The sequence below is a fragment of the Manis javanica genome, chromosome 6 (genome assembly GCF_040802235.1).
Source record: "Manis javanica isolate MJ-LG chromosome 6, MJ_LKY, whole genome shotgun sequence".
NCBI lineage: Eukaryota > Metazoa > Chordata > Mammalia > Pholidota > Manidae > Manis > Manis javanica.
The window spans coordinates 115,393,456-115,411,514 of record NC_133161.1 but is presented as its reverse complement, the minus strand read 5'-3'; the positions used below and the strand labels follow the sequence as shown (position 1 = coordinate 115,411,514).

Here is an 18,059-nt window from a genome sequence, read left to right as displayed (position 1 = left end):
CCCATGCCCCAGATGCCACAAAAAGGGCCACTGGGGGTCTGATTGCCCAGCCACCCGAAGGGGAGGCTGGACGAACAACCCCCATCCTAAGCCCGCCATAGTGGGGCTGGCAGAAGAAGACTGACGGAGCCCGGGGGCTTCTCGCCTGACCATTTCCATCACCAAACAGGAGCCCAGGGTTACTTTAATAGTAGACGGTCACCCCATCTCCTTCCTCCTAGATACAGGAGCCACCTTCTCAGTCTTGCGGGAATACCGGGGCCTTACCACACCTGCCGTTACTCCTATAGTCGGGGTAGGAGGTAAACAGATTTTCCCGTTAAACCCCCCCCCTTTTATGCACAATCCAAGACAATCCCATACCTTTCTCCCACTCCTTCCTGGTTATGCCCCAGTGTCCCATCCCTTTACTAGGATGGGACATCCTTTCTCTCCACCACGTTTCCATAACTATATCCACTCCCACAGCCCCCAGTACTCCCTTTCTGATAGCCCTCATAGCTGACGACTCCCCTCTACCCAATGAAAGCTCCGGTTTCACCCTCATACATCCTGTAAATCCCAAAGTTTGGGACATTACAAGCCCCTCCATAGCTCTATGTCCTCCTGCCTCTATCAAATTATGTGACCCCTCTCAGTATATCTGTCAGGCCCAATACCCCCTAACCACTTCAGCCCTCATAGGCCTCCAACCCATCATTCAAGATCTCTTAAACAAAAATTACCTCAGACCCACTCACTCCCCATTTAATACCCCCATATTAGCTGTTAAAAAAACCAACGGATCTTTCTGCCTTGTCCAAGACCTTCGCCTCATCAACATGGCCATTGTCCCTATCCATCCCTTAGTTCCAAATCCATACACCCTTTTATCGCAGATCCCTGCCTCGGCATCCCACTTCTCAGTCCTAGATCTCAATGACGCATTTTTTTCTATCCCTCTGGACCCCTTCTCCCAAGATTTTTTCGCCTTCACTGGACGGACCCATGCACGAGACATTCTGAACAACTTACTTGGACGTTTTGCCACATCAGACTGCCCTCTGAAAAGCTGCTCTGAGCCTTTATACCTCCACTTTCCTCCCTCCACCGAAGTGTTCACTAGCAGCTACCCTTATTCTCCCTACCTCTGCTTCCTCTATGACCAAAAACAAGCCTATTGCAGGCGATGGCCAGACACCTACGGGAGATGTCCCTACTGGTCTTGTGCCATTCACTACATGAGTAACTCCCAGTACCCACAGTATTACTCCTCAGACCATTTCATGAAATATCCCAATGGCTCATTCTCCTTATCAATCCCAGATCCCTGGGACTCTTGATGAGCTGCCAGAGTCACAGCCTCAGTTTACTACGGGGGGTCCTCGACCCTCCACAGTACCCTTCATATCTCTTGAAAGTATGTTCCCTCTCATTCCCAGATCTCTCAAGTTGCATCAGATATCAGACATTCCGAAAAAGTCATTATCCAAACTCTTGACGGTGCCTCTTCATCTTCTTATCCCCGCCCCTCTTCCAATTTCTCCTATTCTTCATTACAGCTCATTCAGGACACCACCATCTTTCTCAACCACACCCTTAACACCGCCAATTGTTTCTTGTGCACATCACTACAGCGCCCACTGCTGGCCGCCGTTCCCCTTAATATTTCCAACTACTCCTTCCATGCAGAAAGACAACCCCTCTGCCCCCTGGCACACATAACCCTATGAGAACCAGAATATGCAGATAATCTCACCATCCACCACTGTGTAGGCCCGACTCCACCCACCTCCAGCACACTTCACTGCCTCCCAACTCCAGCACACCCTGCATTCTCATCACCCTAATCCCACAGCTTACACTTTACAGCATGGCAGAATTTCTTGAGCTCCAACCTCCCTTGCCCTCACGCACAAAAAGGGCTGCTTTCCTTCCCATCATGGTCGGTATCGCTTTGATCACCTCAGCCATTGGGGCAGGGTTTTTGGGAGGAGCCTTGGGTCACTCTCTATGGGCAGTTAGAGATCTGAACGCCAAACTTGAGGGAGCCCTGACATCCACTGCCGATTCCCTAGCCTCTCTCCAAAGACAGGTCACTTCGCTAGCTAAGGTCACCCTTCAAAACCGGCGGGCCTTAGATCTGCTTACAGCCGAGAAGGGCGGCACCTGCGTCTTCCTCTGGGAAGAGTGCTGCTATTACATCAACGAATCCGGCATTGTAGAAACTGACATTACCAAACTCACCGACCTTGCCTCCAGCCTCCACTCTGCTTTCAATTCCAACCCATTCTCTTCAATACTAACAAACCCCTCCTTACCTGGGTCTGGCCCATTGCAGTCCCCATAATAATCATTCTTCTAGCCTGTCTCTTCTTACCCTGTATAATAAAGTTCATCAAATCCCAAGTCGGAAAAATCTCTAATCAAGTTTTCAACCAGCTTTTACTCAGGAACTACCAGCTTCTGGCCACAGAAGATCCCTCACCCTCACGTAACCTCCTCACCACACGCTGAAATGGACCCCTCTCTCTGCTGGAAACTGTTCCTGGAAACAATGGCCACAGACGCCTGGCTCCTGACACCCATATCCTCTTGGCACCATTGGAATCAATAGGTCCTCGACCTATGGTTACAGGGAACCTTCATTGATTTCCAACCTGAAGAAGTCCACATCTACTCATCCTTACTGTGGGGAGTCCTATCAACCCTTTCCTCCCAATCCTCAAGCCCTCACTCCCTTCTCCACCCCGGTTCAGCAGGAAGCAGTCAGAAAGAAAGCAATGTCCACAACCCCACAGAGGAGAAAGGGGGGAATGAAGAGCCCCCACCAGTAAGATGGTGAACTTCCGGCTTCTCTTCCAGGTCCTCGGTTCCCGACGGTGCCACCTAAAGACCAATCACCTCTCTCCCCACTCCCACTCCCTGCATCTAGCCAATAGCCACCAGCCCCGTAGAAGTAACACCACAATCACCCCATGCCCCTTCCTATATAACCCAACACCTTTCCCCAATAAAGTGGATTTCTCCGGTGAATTGCTGCTGTGTGTCGCTCCTTTCCTTTCATTTTTAAAAGAATTAAAATAAAGCAGAAAATATAGTAATAGTGTTAACAGAGAAAGAACACTCCAGAGGTCAAAATAATTGTGATTGGAACTTTTGCCACAGATTTCTGCAATGTTTTCTACTTCCTTTATATAATAACCTTAGAAATACCCTTTCCAAATCACAATGAACACTTGCTGAAAAATACCCAAAATCTTCAAAATTACTTCCCCTTCTTCTGGTTGGCCTTTTCTTCTTCATTAGCTTCCTTGGTAAATTTCAAATGTTGAAGATTCCATTGTTAAGTAGTTACATAATTTTTTATACACTTTTTTTGCACGTGTAATGAGAGAGCTGTCCTCAATTTTTTTTAACTCTTAAAATCTTACAATTACTAATTGCTAGTTATTTACAACTGAACTTCCTAAGCTCCTGTATAATTATCCTTTTCTAAATTATCTCTGATTAAACTAGACTATTAAAAAAAAAGAAAAAGGAAGGGCATTATAGCCTTAGTTCAGTAAAGCCAAAAAGATAAATTTAAAGTCATAGTTGTGTTGTTTACCAAACAGCAGCAGAAAATCAGAAAACATCCAGTATTCACACATATATATTTGGTTCTAGAATCTGACATCAATTTATTTAAACAATGCCACAGAGCCGCACAGAAAAACGTTTGCCTGGGATAATTTTTCAAATCACAGTACCAATGTACTTGAACACACTAATAACTTTTCCAACTTAAAATACTGATTAGTCATTTGGGCACAGATATTTGAAGCCATAACAACCATTGAAGCACCAACCTTAAGGGGAAGCTTTGCCATGATTGTTTATGGCTGATATATTATGTAGTCTTCCAATAAAAGGTATATCTTAAAAATATGGTATGACTCCTCCTTCCCTGGGTATGCCTTTTTAATCCTAAAATGAGAATTTTCACAAATGACTTAAAAAAGGAGAAAAAGAGAAGAAAAATTGTAAACAATGATGTTTGGACCTAGCTTGCTCTAGTAAGAGAGCTAAATAGTATAGTGATTTCAGTACAGCACAGGAAGCTCCCCTGTGCAGAGTGGAGAGAGCACACTACACCATACCTCCTCATACATATTCTGAACGCTGGCATAGTGAAGCACTTCTACTCTACTTCATTATACTTTTGGTGGCAAAATTACAAAGTTCTGTGCTGAGTGGTAAAGGTGAAATATGAACATGGGATATATTTAGTATTTTTCAAAAGGATATGATTCTGAATATATACAAATCTAGAAAAAGAGGAACATGAGAGAATAAGAGAAAAGGAATGGAGGCTACTATAAATTTATATGAAGACCAGAAGTGAATGCATCTACTTGTACATCAGGTAAATGACATGGCAAATGAATTTGTAAATATAAAAGAATATTGGCTTGCATAGCAAAGGATCAGAGAGAAGAAACTATATACCTACAAAAATATACTATCAATATTAGAACTAAGCAAAATTTTCTGTTTTCTCCTACCACTTGTTAAAATTCAATTCATTGAGCATGAATGCCTAGAACATCAAATAATTCCTTTGACCAGTGAATATTATTGATTTTACATTTCTACTGTGTTCCTCCAAAAAATATTTAATTGGCATTAATTGTTTCCCATTTAAATTTTACTGTGACTCATTACTAGAAAATTTGCTTATAATTATTTCTGCCAGTGTAGGTTTCTTTCATGACCATTATTTCTACCAACCCCAATTTCCTGCCAAATGGTTTATAGCATAATTTCATCAAAAATATTTAATGCAGCTTTTAGCCAATAAAAAATTTTCCCCTGTTCAGTTTTTGGCACTGTCTACTGATTATTACTTATGAATTGAATACATAGGTGAGAGCCTGTGATTACTTCATTTTTAAATTATATTAAACTTTTACTTGAAACTATATGAGTTTATAAAATTATAGATACCTATAAAGAAGGAAAGAAAAATAGTCCATGATGACAACACCTGTATAACTCCTACTAATATTAAAAATGAATATAAAAAGTAATTCGTGTACATATTTGGAAAATTTAAGCAAATATAGAACTTCAAGTTTAAAAGTAGAAAAAGTTCCTTCTCCTAAATTAATCAGTATAAACATTTTATATGTGTAATTCATAAAAATATTATTTTGTGTGAACAATTCTTAAGTAGCCCATGGAAAAATGACACTTTTATGAAATTGTGAAAGAAAGGAAGTCTGACAGGTCCCAGAGGATGGGGTGGGCTAGGGATGGGGGAAACACCTGAGAGCGGAAGGAAGGTGGAACAGGAAGCAGAGAACAGTGCACAGGTTTGTGGAAGCATCTGACTAAGGCCTTGTGAGAAATGAGGCTCGTGTTTTCTCTCTTCCATGTCTATATCTTTTCTTAGGTAATATGACTGCCAAGCATGTTGAAATAACTAAACATAGGCTATTGACTACTTGACATAGCTTTCAGTTTAAACTAATAAAGCAAAGACATTGAATGGAATCCTAGAGTCTGAAAATCTGGGGGGCTGATTGAATTTTTGACTGAATGGATTTAAGCGATCAGATGTTTTGGTATTGGGTAGACAGAATTTTAACTTAATGAGAGCCAAGAAAAAAGATTAGTATTTGGCACTGCTCTAGTACAGGCTGAAACTCAATTATGTAGTTCTGCACATGAGAGAAATTCAGTACATGCTTGCTGGCCAAGTGATCAAACCGTTTTACTACATTTTTCACTTCCAATCAGTACTTTGGTTACTGCATATATAAAAGTGATCTTGGATAACTTAATATACAAAAGGATCAACTGATAGCATCTGGAAAATAATATATCCTAAAGAGCAATATTTCTCTTGCATTCTCTCTTATGGTTTTAAATCTCTTTTCCTGGCTTTTGGATTATTATATTGCCACAAAGAGAAGATCATATCTTCTATTTTAAAAAATAAGCTAATACTGTAGAAATTTACACTTCAATATTGTCCTCAACTTAATTTTTCCTTCAGAGATCCTGAAATTTTATAGAACTACCAATTTTTGACTCCTTATATTAAATGCAGACATAATTATCCTCATTATTTCAACATCTCCAGGTACAGTAATAGTCAATAGAGTATGCCTCAAATTAGAATGTCTGCAATCACGGCACTGCTATTACATCTGAATACTTCTTTCTTAAGAAAGAGAGATGAACAATAATTTTTTCAAGAAAGATTAAAGTTATTAGCTTAGTCATAAGATTAGAAATCATATGTTCTAATTATACTGTGGGAGGCAGGTTGGGTAAAGGTTAAGAGCATGGACTTTGAGGTGAAACAGATTTGATTTCCAATTCTGAATCTACTCTTAATCTTACCTACCTATTTACTCTTATTTGAAAATAAGCCCCTTAACCTCTCTGAATTTTGTTTTTCATTTGTAAGTAAGGGCAGTATCATCTGCTTCATGGCTCATGATTATAGTAAGACTTACAAGATAATATGAAATACTTAGATATTTCAAAAATATGAAAATATGCTTAAAACACATATATAAATGTGCATAAATTATATACATATGGGTGTGTATGTACAGGTGTGTGTGTGTGTTATATATGTACACACACACACACACACACACACACACACATATATATATATATATATATATATATATATATACATATATGAAGAGAGCCAGAGACCATGTAAGAGAGAAAGCACATGTATACATTCTAGCTCAGCATAATGCCTAACGAATAGTAAGTACTTGGTGAGATGCAACTCTTGTTAAGTATCAGGTAACAGAATTCTACTCTGGTAAGATATTGGCTAATATGGTACAAGGGGGATTTTTTTTCAAGCAGGTAATATCCATTATCTTAGTTCTTCAACTGACTAGGTGCATAGTCCTGGTCAAATTATGTAAACTTTTGAATCTCAAATGCTTTAAATGTAAAATAAGAGTAATGTATAAAAAATAATCAGGTGATTAAAGAGTTGATTTTCAATGACTTGAAAATTCAATTGCAGGAAGTGAGTTAATAACTTCCTTTGTGGGGATTTTGGGGGTGGGAGGATTACAAGAGATGAAATGTATAAAACACTTGGCACAAGCATTACACATAGATGTACAAGATATATTTTCCTTGATTTTACACATTTTTAATGCCTTAGTGTCTTACTTCTTGACCTTTATGCCCTTCATAGGGTTTTCTGTAGATTAAATGAGATGGTATCTAAATTATCAAACCAGTCATTAGCACATAGCTGTTTCTCAATATCTTTCAACTCCACTTTCCTAGATATATATACAAAATCTACAAAGACAGCAAAACAATGTAGGTCTGAACGTGCAAGAAAATCTTGAACATTCTAAGAAGAATTCAAAGTCTTTTGTCAAATCTTTCCAAAAACCTAACAAAGATCTCTCAGTATTGAGACAGAAACAGTATTGAGAGAAATGCAAGTGTCTATTTCCACTTGCAAACCAAGATAGGCTCTATAAGTGTTGATTCCACGGATTGTAATTCCTGGGAGGGTCAGGGTCATATTCGGTTTGCTAACCTTTACATCCCTAGTACCTAAACAACAGAAGCTATTCAAAAAACAAGTGAAAGTCACTCCTAGCAAGACTCTAGCCAGGATCATGCAGAATCAGGCTTTCTCCAAGTTTCAACAGCAAACTGCCTCTAGAGTAAAAGCTTTGTGTCCTCTGGGACAGTCACTGCACAGTCTGGACTTGTGTTCCTGTCAACCTGCTGATTACATGGTCATTTGACCAACAAAATTACTCTGTTTCTTCAGCTTCAACAGGTCTCCCACTAGGAATCATCTGCATGTATTTTGGACATTGTCAAAATTACCATATTCCCCCAAAGAGTAAGGTCTGAATTAATAAGGTTTTACTAAATTTATTTTTTATGGTTAGTTTAACCTTTGAATGAACATATTAAAGACAAGTGGTAAAGCAGAATAATTTCTCAGAATTGAATCTACATGTAAATTTCATCTTGTAACATTTGCACACAAGGTGACAATTTCTGATGCAGCAGGAAGCATTACAAATGTGCAGAAATCAATTCATCCATTAGGAAAAGGCAAGAGTTGCTAGGAAACCACAGTCCAAATATGGAATATTGTAGTGGTGACCCAGACAATTACCATATGCCTGACAATGACATCAACACAAAGCTTAACAGATTTTTAAAGCACTATTGACACTGAATAATTCTTACCACATTTGCAACTCAGGTGATTAAAGAGTTGATTTTCAATGACTTGAAAATTCAATTGCAGAAAGTGAGTTAATAACAATGGAAAATGTTTCCTAGGGCTTACCAAGACTCTTCTACATATTTAAAATGCATGTACATCTTTGCACATGGTGTTTCATAACTTTACTTGAATGAAATACATTTGATTTTTAAAAGAATCTACTTTCCAAGTCTGTATAGTCTATTTCTATGTGTTTGTATATTCGTAGGGAAAGAAACCCCTTTAGAATAGACAAGAAAAAGTAAAATGTGGTTACGGTTGTTTGGTAAATTATAGGCAATTTTGACTATATTCTCTGTGTGCCAGTTTTCAGGGGTCATTTTACTTCTTGTAATTTCAAAAAACTAAGTTACCTGGAATAATCTGTAAATTTTTATTTGAAGCTAGATATGAGATTTCAAGACAACTGATAGCATAATTTCATAAAAAATATGAGTTGCTAATGTTGGCATATGTACATATAACAATTACACTTAACAGAGATTAAGTTAAACTGGCAGTAAAAGATAAAGCCCTCTTGTTCAACAATGACAAAGAAAGAGACCACCTTCTAAGACAGTGGGCTAATCTACCACAAAAGGGGTTGGTGAAATCACATCTTAATGTCTCTTTGGGAATTAGAATTGGCAGAGGTTCTTATTCTCTACATAAAACTCAGATAAATAAAAACATTAGCTGTCTAACTGCTTGGAGGCTTCACACTTCTAAAGCTTACCAAAAAAAAAAAAAACCTTTAAAAGAATGTCTTTGCTAATATAATTTTTAGCCTCCTCTTAGGACATTGTACAAGTACTCCTTCAAGGGATGCTCTCTGAAGACAGGCTAAAATAAATGAAATAGATAACTTCTTTAGGAGTATTCACCGCATAGTGATATTAACCAACAGAGTAACTTTGTAGAATATTTAAAGCATGTATCCACTAAAGAATGCATTTCTGTTTGGAAAATGTGGAAGTGAGAACACAGCCGCACAAAATCAAACCGAACAATTTTGTATTTTACATGCAGTTTCATGCAAATCAATTTAGCTTTCTCCCCCATTGTTTGGATTTATTTTTCCTCTCTCACACCCTTAATATTACTATTTATTTTTCATGTAGCCAAAACATACAAATACTTTCACAAAAGAACTATTGGAAAGATTTGTCTCTTCAGCAAGACCAGCCCTTTTAAAAACATGCTTCTGATAAATTATTTTTTCATAGATTGAAAAAATGACTAACAGTATGTGTCCATATTGTATTAGAATCAATCATAATTAAAGATAAAAACTAAACTAAACTAGCAATGGAATTCTATCTCACTGACATACATACTGTACATGTAATATTATACATTAAAGTCATTATGCTATCATCTTATAGAAGGATTGTAAGGCATTAAGGGTGCTCATAATTCTATGATTAAAGCAAACAAGTATTTTGTTCAATATGTAAGAACAATTAGAATATGACACAATCTTTAAATTCAAAGACTACCCTATGAAAAATATAACACTTTAAAATATGTAGCTTATGCATTGCAGCCCAGAACCAAAAAATAAAGTAAGGGAAAATAAGCCGAAAAAACAGCAGAGTAAAATGGCTACTGGATGCCTCCACTTAATCTGACCAGTAATTATAATTTTCAAAATAACTGATGATTAACACCCACTCCCCTCTGTGCACACAAAACTGAACCTATCTTTCTTTCAAAATTAAAAAAGTAATCTTTTTGAATGGAATAACTCTAAAATAGATTACATACTTCCATTCTCTTAAAGAGGACATCTCATATAAATTTAAATTTTCTTGAAGACTAAAACCATGAAAAGTCTAACTTATTAAGTAGCTGAATATTCAAAGCGATAGTAAAAGGTTGACGATAAGAAATGTATTTATCATGTTTTTATTTAGTATGTCCAGAATGTTGTAAATAGAGCTATGGTTAGCCATTTTTTTTCACTTCTTTTAGAGAATTACTGAGAATTCTCTTATAGAATTCCTTATTTTTCTTCACTTCTCTTATAGAATTATTTTCCTCACTTATCTTATATTAAGAGAGTTATAACCTGGAAAGTGCATGAACAGTGACTGCCTGGCCACTGGTAAGTGCTTTAGTAGATGTATTTACTGTAACTCTGCAGTAGCTAGTTTAAATACAGTTAGATGTTTTTGTATTTTCTATTTAAAGATATTTTCATCTGTGACGTGGGTTGAAAAAAGGCATAAAGGTAGATTCATGAAGATGAATCATTATTAGTAAGATAAAACATAAAAAATAGACATCACTTTGAACTTCCATTTCTAATAAGAGCCGATTATATAATTTGAACAACCCTCTGCAGGTCAGCTCCTGAGGTAATGAAAAACTATTGCACCAAGATATGCGAGAAGATGAACCTGAGGAGAGGTAAGCAGTAAATCTGAGGGTGCTATGGGCAGCTTCTGACTCAGAGGTTGAAAAACTAAGCAGTACTTTTGACAACCTTAGAGGACTGTGGGGAAAAAAAAGGAGTCTAAGGCTTGACAAGAGGGAGGCCTTAGTGAATCCTCCATACTTTGAGATGCGACACCACTACAAATACAAGGGCAAATATAAAAAACATAAGAAGGAATCAGAAGTAATGATTTTCATAGTCAATTGAGGGGTGCATTAGTGAGTTAGAAGATAGATCTGAAGAGAGCCTATAGACTCAAGCTCTAACAAAAAAAAAAACTACAGAAAAGAATGTTATAACCTTATTCACTGGTAAACATTCAGTGAATAATATGTTAAACATATCCTTTTTTAAAAACATAAGCACATTTCTAGTACCAAATAAATTCACTATACAGAATAGATTAGAAAATATATTCAGCCATAGATTTTACCAGCAATATTATAAATATTTTTGTCTATTATTGCTGCAATAAAACAAAGATTTACTAAAACTGCCTCAATGCGCATTATCTAGGAGATTAAAAGTCAGTTCAAATGTGTCTATTGGATAAACATGAAAAACAGATAATGGGGCTCAGTATCTTAATAGTGAGTTAATATCATGCCTATGCAGTAGTCTTCTGACCTCTTACATTTCTCTCTTTAGATACAGATTCTAGAAGTAGGTATCTCAAATATGTATACACACTTCAGGATGAAAAGTACTAATTAGAATTTTATAAATAAACAATTATCAAAAATTACAGAGAATTAATCAAGTTATCAAATAGTTTTTTCTTTAATGTAATCTTGAGCTGTAATCTCACACAGTTAGTTAAATATTGCAATACTTACTAAGATCCATCCCTCTAAATAATACAATACCATCAGGTTTCCTTTATAAATAGCAAGTACTTAAAAATTAACTGAAGAGTAATTATTTCATGATCTCAAAAAATCCTATAAATTCATTAGAAGACTAAGTTGAAGCTTAAAGAGGTAGAATTTAATGTAGTATTATAGTACATGTAAATTGTAATGTTAAAATTCTTGCCTTTAGCCTAGGCAGTTAGAGGAAATTCATAACATTTCCCTGATTTGCAGTTGAGATTGCTAAACACGTTAGTGGTACGACATGATTACACATTGTTTTTTTAACTTTATTTCACAATCACTCTATAATTGCTTCATTATATAAATGGACTCTTCTCTGAACTAATGAAGGGAATTTGAATTTGTATGCCTACATGATGAAATTCAATGAAAATATTTTTTTAAAGACTGCAGTCCAGAAGTGAAACTCAAATATTTGGACACACTAACTCAATCTTCTTCAAAAGCCTTAAATCATGAAAATGCTGCTTGTCTTTCTGACATATGTTTAATCACATTCTCTAGTCAGTCCTCAACCCAGCTTCCCTTTTCCAACCTTTTTTTTTAAGAATAAAGCACAGGCAGCAATAAACATTTTGTTATTTTAATCAAAGAGTGGTAAATTATTAGTAAAAGTTAGCCTTTCAGCACTAAAAACTCTATTCAAAATATTTGGTAAGATTAAAATCACAAGATTAAAGGGCAGCACAAAAATATACAATTTTCCAGCGAAATCACTATACAGCTAGTTCAAACAAAGCAGAGCTAATATAAATCTGATCAGACTTTTCTTCAATTGTCTATTATTTAAGATATAGGAAAATCAGATTTCCTCTAGAGAGGGGAAAAAATAGAATAGGCATAATGTTGACACTTGTATATATTCAGCCAGTAAAATAAACATATTGATAAAGTATCAAAAAATTTCTAATCATTATTTTTAAAAGCCAGTGTTAATAAAGTCACTTCAGTCTGATTTTTTAGAATTTATTGTATAAATAGACCATATTTGTGTATGCTTTGCAGACATAATCTAGACCTAGACTCTGAGTTCTCATAAAATAAAATATGCTAAGGTATTATAAACTAAATAACTGAAATCCTATATACTCTGGTTACTTTAAAAAATTTTTAAATTAACCCAGTCAGTTTTACAGTTAATGATTCAAGGGTATTAACAATCATTTGCAAACAATTATAATTGATAATTCAAATTCTTATTTTCCATCATGACAGATGCCTCAAACATTTATAAAGCCATATAAAAATTATCAATTTATTTTTCAAAATTTAAGAGGTTTAGGGAGTTTTGTTTTGAGCAATTATTACAACTCAAAAGCTTAAATTTTAAATAGCCTATAAACTTAGATAAAAGTAAACAATCAACTGATCACATATCTATTCTACTGCAATACCCAAACATTTTTAATGAAAGATTCTTTCAGTAAGTTTAGAATCGTTCCCATGGCACCAAGTTAGAAGCTGATTCAAAGTCAAATTGATGTGACAAAACCAATCCCAAACCATGCAAATATGAATTAGTAATGAAGCTAAAATTATTGAGGTGGTTTTATCATTTTGAGTTCTCTTTCTGCATTTGCATTAAATCTTTATGCCCATTTCCTCTTCTGATTTAGTAAGACTATCTGATTCATAAGACAGAGCTAATGTTATATTGCACGAATGAAAATACAGATGAGCACACTACAAAACACAACTTTCAGTTTTGTTCTATAGCAATTTAAGCTTGCTTTCACAATGCTGAATCAATACAAACATTCTGTCTCATAAAAATCCAACATAGAGAAATAATCCTATATGATAAGACTACCCTGCTGGCAGTCTTGAAAATTTAAGAACTGATCTTAATTCAGTCTGGGATGCGCATGTTTGCAGTCTCCAGTAGATCTAAAACAGCATTCCTTTTGTTTGTTTGTTTTTCCTGGCAGTGGTGGAAGTGCCATTCATACTAAATAACTTGATAATTATGTCCTAAGGGGACTTAAAATAGATTTCTTTTTAATGCTCCATCCTTTCCTATTTTTACCACTGGTGGGAGTGGTTAGGAAATTATTTCTGTTTCTGCCTTTTAAAGTTCTCAAATATTAACATATATGTGCATTTTAAAGAACAGAAGTAAAATGAACAAGTCTGCCCTGTAACCCCTATGTTCACTTTCCTTATGTGCTCTCCCCCTTCCTACCATCTTTCTTTCCCTTGGAGTTAAGCACCACCTTAAATTTTGTATTAATCATTCCCTTTCTTTACTTCACATTTTCTCCATCAATGCAGGTATTTCTAAACAGCATATTTTTTTCAATTTTCCTAGTTTTGAAATTTAATTAAATGGAATAGTGCTACAACATTCTTCTATGATTTGCTTCTTTTGCTCAATATTATGTTTTGGATATTCATCCATGTTGATGTTAGTAGCTGAAGTCATTCATTTTCTCAACTGTATGATATACCAAGGTATTAAATATATCACCATTTATCCATTCTATTAGAAGGATATTTGAGTTATTTCCAGGTTGAGACTATATGGAAGTATTGCTGTGAATAATCTTGTGTGTGACTTATGCTACAATGTACATGTACTTCCCTGGGGCCAACACCTAGGAGAGGAATTGCTGGGCTGTAGGAAGGCACAAATTAAGCTTAACTACTTTAATGCTAAGTGCATTGGACCATTTATACTCCCAGTCAGCTGTATGTGAGATTTCCTGCAGCTTCACATTCTCACCAACAGAGGCACCATCAGACTTTCAATGTTGTGTCAAACTAGTAGGTGGGAATGTTATATTACAGTGTTACCGATATATATTAATCTAACTACTAATGAGGTTAACCAAAGATACTTCCATTGGTTAAATGTGTTGTAAAAAATTCTCCTAGTTTCTCCTAGTTCTCCAAAAAATCCTCCTAGAGGTTATCTTTTTATTCTTTTTACATGTTCTTTGATAAACAGGAAAGTTTTAATTTTAATGCAGTAAATTCACAAATATTTTCCTGTATGATTTGAAAATTTTTGACCTGACTAACTTACACAAAAATATTGCTCCCTACTCTAAATCAAAACTTCCTAATTATAAATTTATAGTTCTATAGTATTTAATCCATCTGGAATTGCTTTATATGCAGACTGATGAAACAGAAATCTAATTTCAATATTTTTTCCCACATGGATAACCAATTTGTCCCAAACTATTTATTAAATAGCCCATCCTTTTCCCACACATCAATGTCAACTTTGTTATTTATCAAGTCCTTTTTCCTCTGATGTACACAATATCATTAGGATATCTCTGGTTTTGAATTACTATGATGTAGAATTATTTAGCATTATTGTGCCTGAAAACTGGTTAATGTCTTTTGATAGCTCCAGAACAAAATCCCCTCTTTTGTATTTCCTCTCTTTTCTCCATTTGGAGCCACAATTCAACATAGACTTTCCCACTCTCACCTCTACATCTCCTACATACTTTAAAGCTTACATTCTCTTGTTCATATTTACACATTTTTAAGTCTCTGGACTAAGTTATAGACAATTTCTTCAGATACAACTTCCAGTGTATTAACTTTTGCTTCAGTTGTGTCTAATTTGCTTTTAAACTCATCCACTGAGTTCTTTTCTATTTTTTTAAGTATTATGTTGATTGCTTAGAAGTTCTCTGGTTCCTTTTCAAATCTACTGTTTCCACCATATACTTTAAAGCTTCTCTTTCATGTCTTTTGTTATTTAAATTCTGTCTGAAAATTTTGATAACTGGCAACATTCCACTGTCTTTTTCTCATCTGTTGTTCTACTGGCTCTTAACCACATTACTTTGTTTTCCTATGTGAGTATATATTTCTTTTTTATTTTGTTTTAGGATTAGCCACTTAGTTCCCAGGGCACTTTGTGGAAAGTACTTGAAGATGGAATTAAAGTTCACCTCCTCTAGGCAGGAATAGTATATCTTAGTTTCTTACTGCCACTACCAATAGCAGAGCACTTGATTTAAATTCACCATTTAAATTTTGCTCAATCTATATATACCATGTGATTGGTACATTTCTCTCCTTCCTATTAGCTCAATGATGTGCTTAATAATTCTTAAAAATATATTTTTAAAATAACACTGAATTTTATTAATTTTAATAATTTTAAGCAGAAGGAAGCTCAGAGAATCTGATTTTTCATAATGTCTGGACAAGATATATACTCACATTTTGAGGCTTTTTTTCCCTGTATTGTTAACCCATAGCTGGTGAGCTGTTATAAAAGGGATGCCTTTTAAATTCAAGGTTACCTCCAAATACAAGATTCTAGTTTATAAGATTTCATAGTAACAATACTTCAGGGATCCACTGGGTTCTGGCCAAACTACAGCTAGGTAATCTCATCCTTTCCCAGAGGCAGCTCCCAGTTTGCAGAAAGCCATTAGTATTAAGAACAGTAAAACACACCAAGAGCTACATTTTCTACCATTTTTAAAGCTTCCTCAGTTATTAGGCTCCAACCTTCAAGCTCTGCCATATAACAAGTTGCAGAAGTAACTCTGAGACTTCATAAAGAACACCTACCTGTACACTATGCACAGAAGCTCTCCTGGTTCTCGTTTTCTGGCTTCTTAGTTTCTTGTATTGGGGATTCTGGACTCTGATATCACTGTCGCCCTCACCTGGTTTCTGATCTCACTGTCGCCCTCACCTGGTCGCGGTGTTCTCACTAATAACAACTTCCCGCCTGGGTCTGATTCTTCGGTTCTTTCTTTTTTCCATGGTGATTTGCTTTTCACACACCTTTTCCTATTTTGGACCTTATTCCATTTGTTCTTTTCCTGGATCTCTACATTATTTCAGTTATCTGTCATCCTCCTTGAGTACCCAATTGTCTAAGTTTGTAAATTATATAAGTAGAATTCAGAAGGCAACTTCTTACCCCTTTCGGTAAAAGGTGCATTACAACTCAAACCAGGTTGCTGAGTTACCTGAATTGGTCGTCCATCAGGTGTCAGCACCTCTTCCGAAAGTTCCATCATCTTCAGGGCCATCAGAGCAATGGGCTTAGCGTGGCACAGACTTTTCCTGTGGAGTCCTGCTGCAACACAGTATGCATCACCTATTGTCTCCACCTGCAGCAATCAGACAAACCAAATGCAAACGTATGCTAATGAGCCACAACAGAAATGATTAGTTATCTGCAATCACAAATGCTGCTGAAAAACATGTCAGCAAAACATCAATAAATTAAGCAATTAGACAACTGAGCATAATCACTGCAAAGTTTGCAAACAAGCCACAGCCAAATACCGACATCTCACCACAGGGCTGTTCATCAACATTATCACCATAGATGAACACTGAGATTGGGACAACGGGGATGTAAAATAATTACCCTCCATGAAAACAGAATTGTCAGCATTTTTCCTGGGCAATTTCCAAATAATGATCTTTTACAAAGCCACCCTGTCATCTCCAAACTTTCAATACTGGTTATATTTGAGAGGTGAGAAATTGATGTTCAGAAGCCCATCCATAACCCTACTGTTAAAGAGGTAAGAGGACCTGCTGGAGTCTTCCCTGACTCTGTGCTAGTTCTACTGTCTGCATGCATTCTGAACGGCCATTCCTTTTATTAAATATTTTAAATATTTGCCTCAAGTTAGAATTCCTAAGTTTCCAATGTGTAGAAAGAACATGGCATCAAAGTTAGGCACAACTTATTTTCAGAGGAAAGTTCTCTAATTATCCCAAGTAGATACAGCAGTAAAATCCTCAACAGTTTTAATATTTTAATTGGACCAACGTGATGAAATATTATATTAAATGTCCAATTCCATTATCCTCTTTTCTGTAAAGCTCTCCATAGTACTTCCATTAGTTTTTAGTAGAACTAGTCCTTTCTCCTATTGTTTCAACAGCACCCACAAGACCTCATTGCTATAGCTTTCATAATGGGCTATAATCGGTATATATATAATCAACAGGCATCTATATATGTTGTAATCATTCGGTATCCTCCACTATGTCATCAATATGTATAATTAATAAATATCCTGCACTATGATGTGAACTCTTTAGGAATGGGACCATGTCTTTTTCATCTCTGTATTCATAGTGCTTATCATAGCATCGAAAGTATAGCTATTTAATAAATAGCTACCAAATGAATATACTGATCAACTGTGTTTACCATAGTTACAATAAGTCTATATGATCATTTGCTCATTTCAACCATTCATTTCACAAGCACCATGTAGGTCTGTGTGCCATATAGATCTGTGTAGGAAAAATTTCTTCTAAATGACTGGGGATGCTTCCAGTATAAATATACCAAGAATCACAAAATATTGTATTAGTTAAGATTTAATAGTCATCATTAAATTTCACGTGAATGTATTCTAACACTCAGATTAAAAATATGTGCTGCATTAATTTCATTGATTACTAATTTAGGGAATATGATAAGAACACCTAAACTCATGAGATTAGGATTGCCAAAATTACCACTCAATTTTCAGGATCTTAC

The 18,059-nt window shown here is 35.7% G+C and overlaps 1 protein-coding gene across 2 annotated transcripts in view; it reads right to left on the bottom strand.

Annotated features, from left to right (window-relative positions):
• GUCY1A2 (guanylate cyclase 1 soluble subunit alpha 2) overlaps positions 1-18,059 on the bottom strand; it is a 311,376-nt gene that overhangs the window by 81,045 nt on the left and 212,272 nt on the right. For both annotated transcript variants that reach the window (XM_037012667.2, XM_073239331.1), the window contains exon 6: positions 16,519-16,662. In XM_037012667.2, the coding sequence (XP_036868562.2) occupies positions 16,519-16,662 (144 nt within the window). The remainder of the gene's footprint in view (positions 1-16,518; positions 16,663-18,059) is intronic.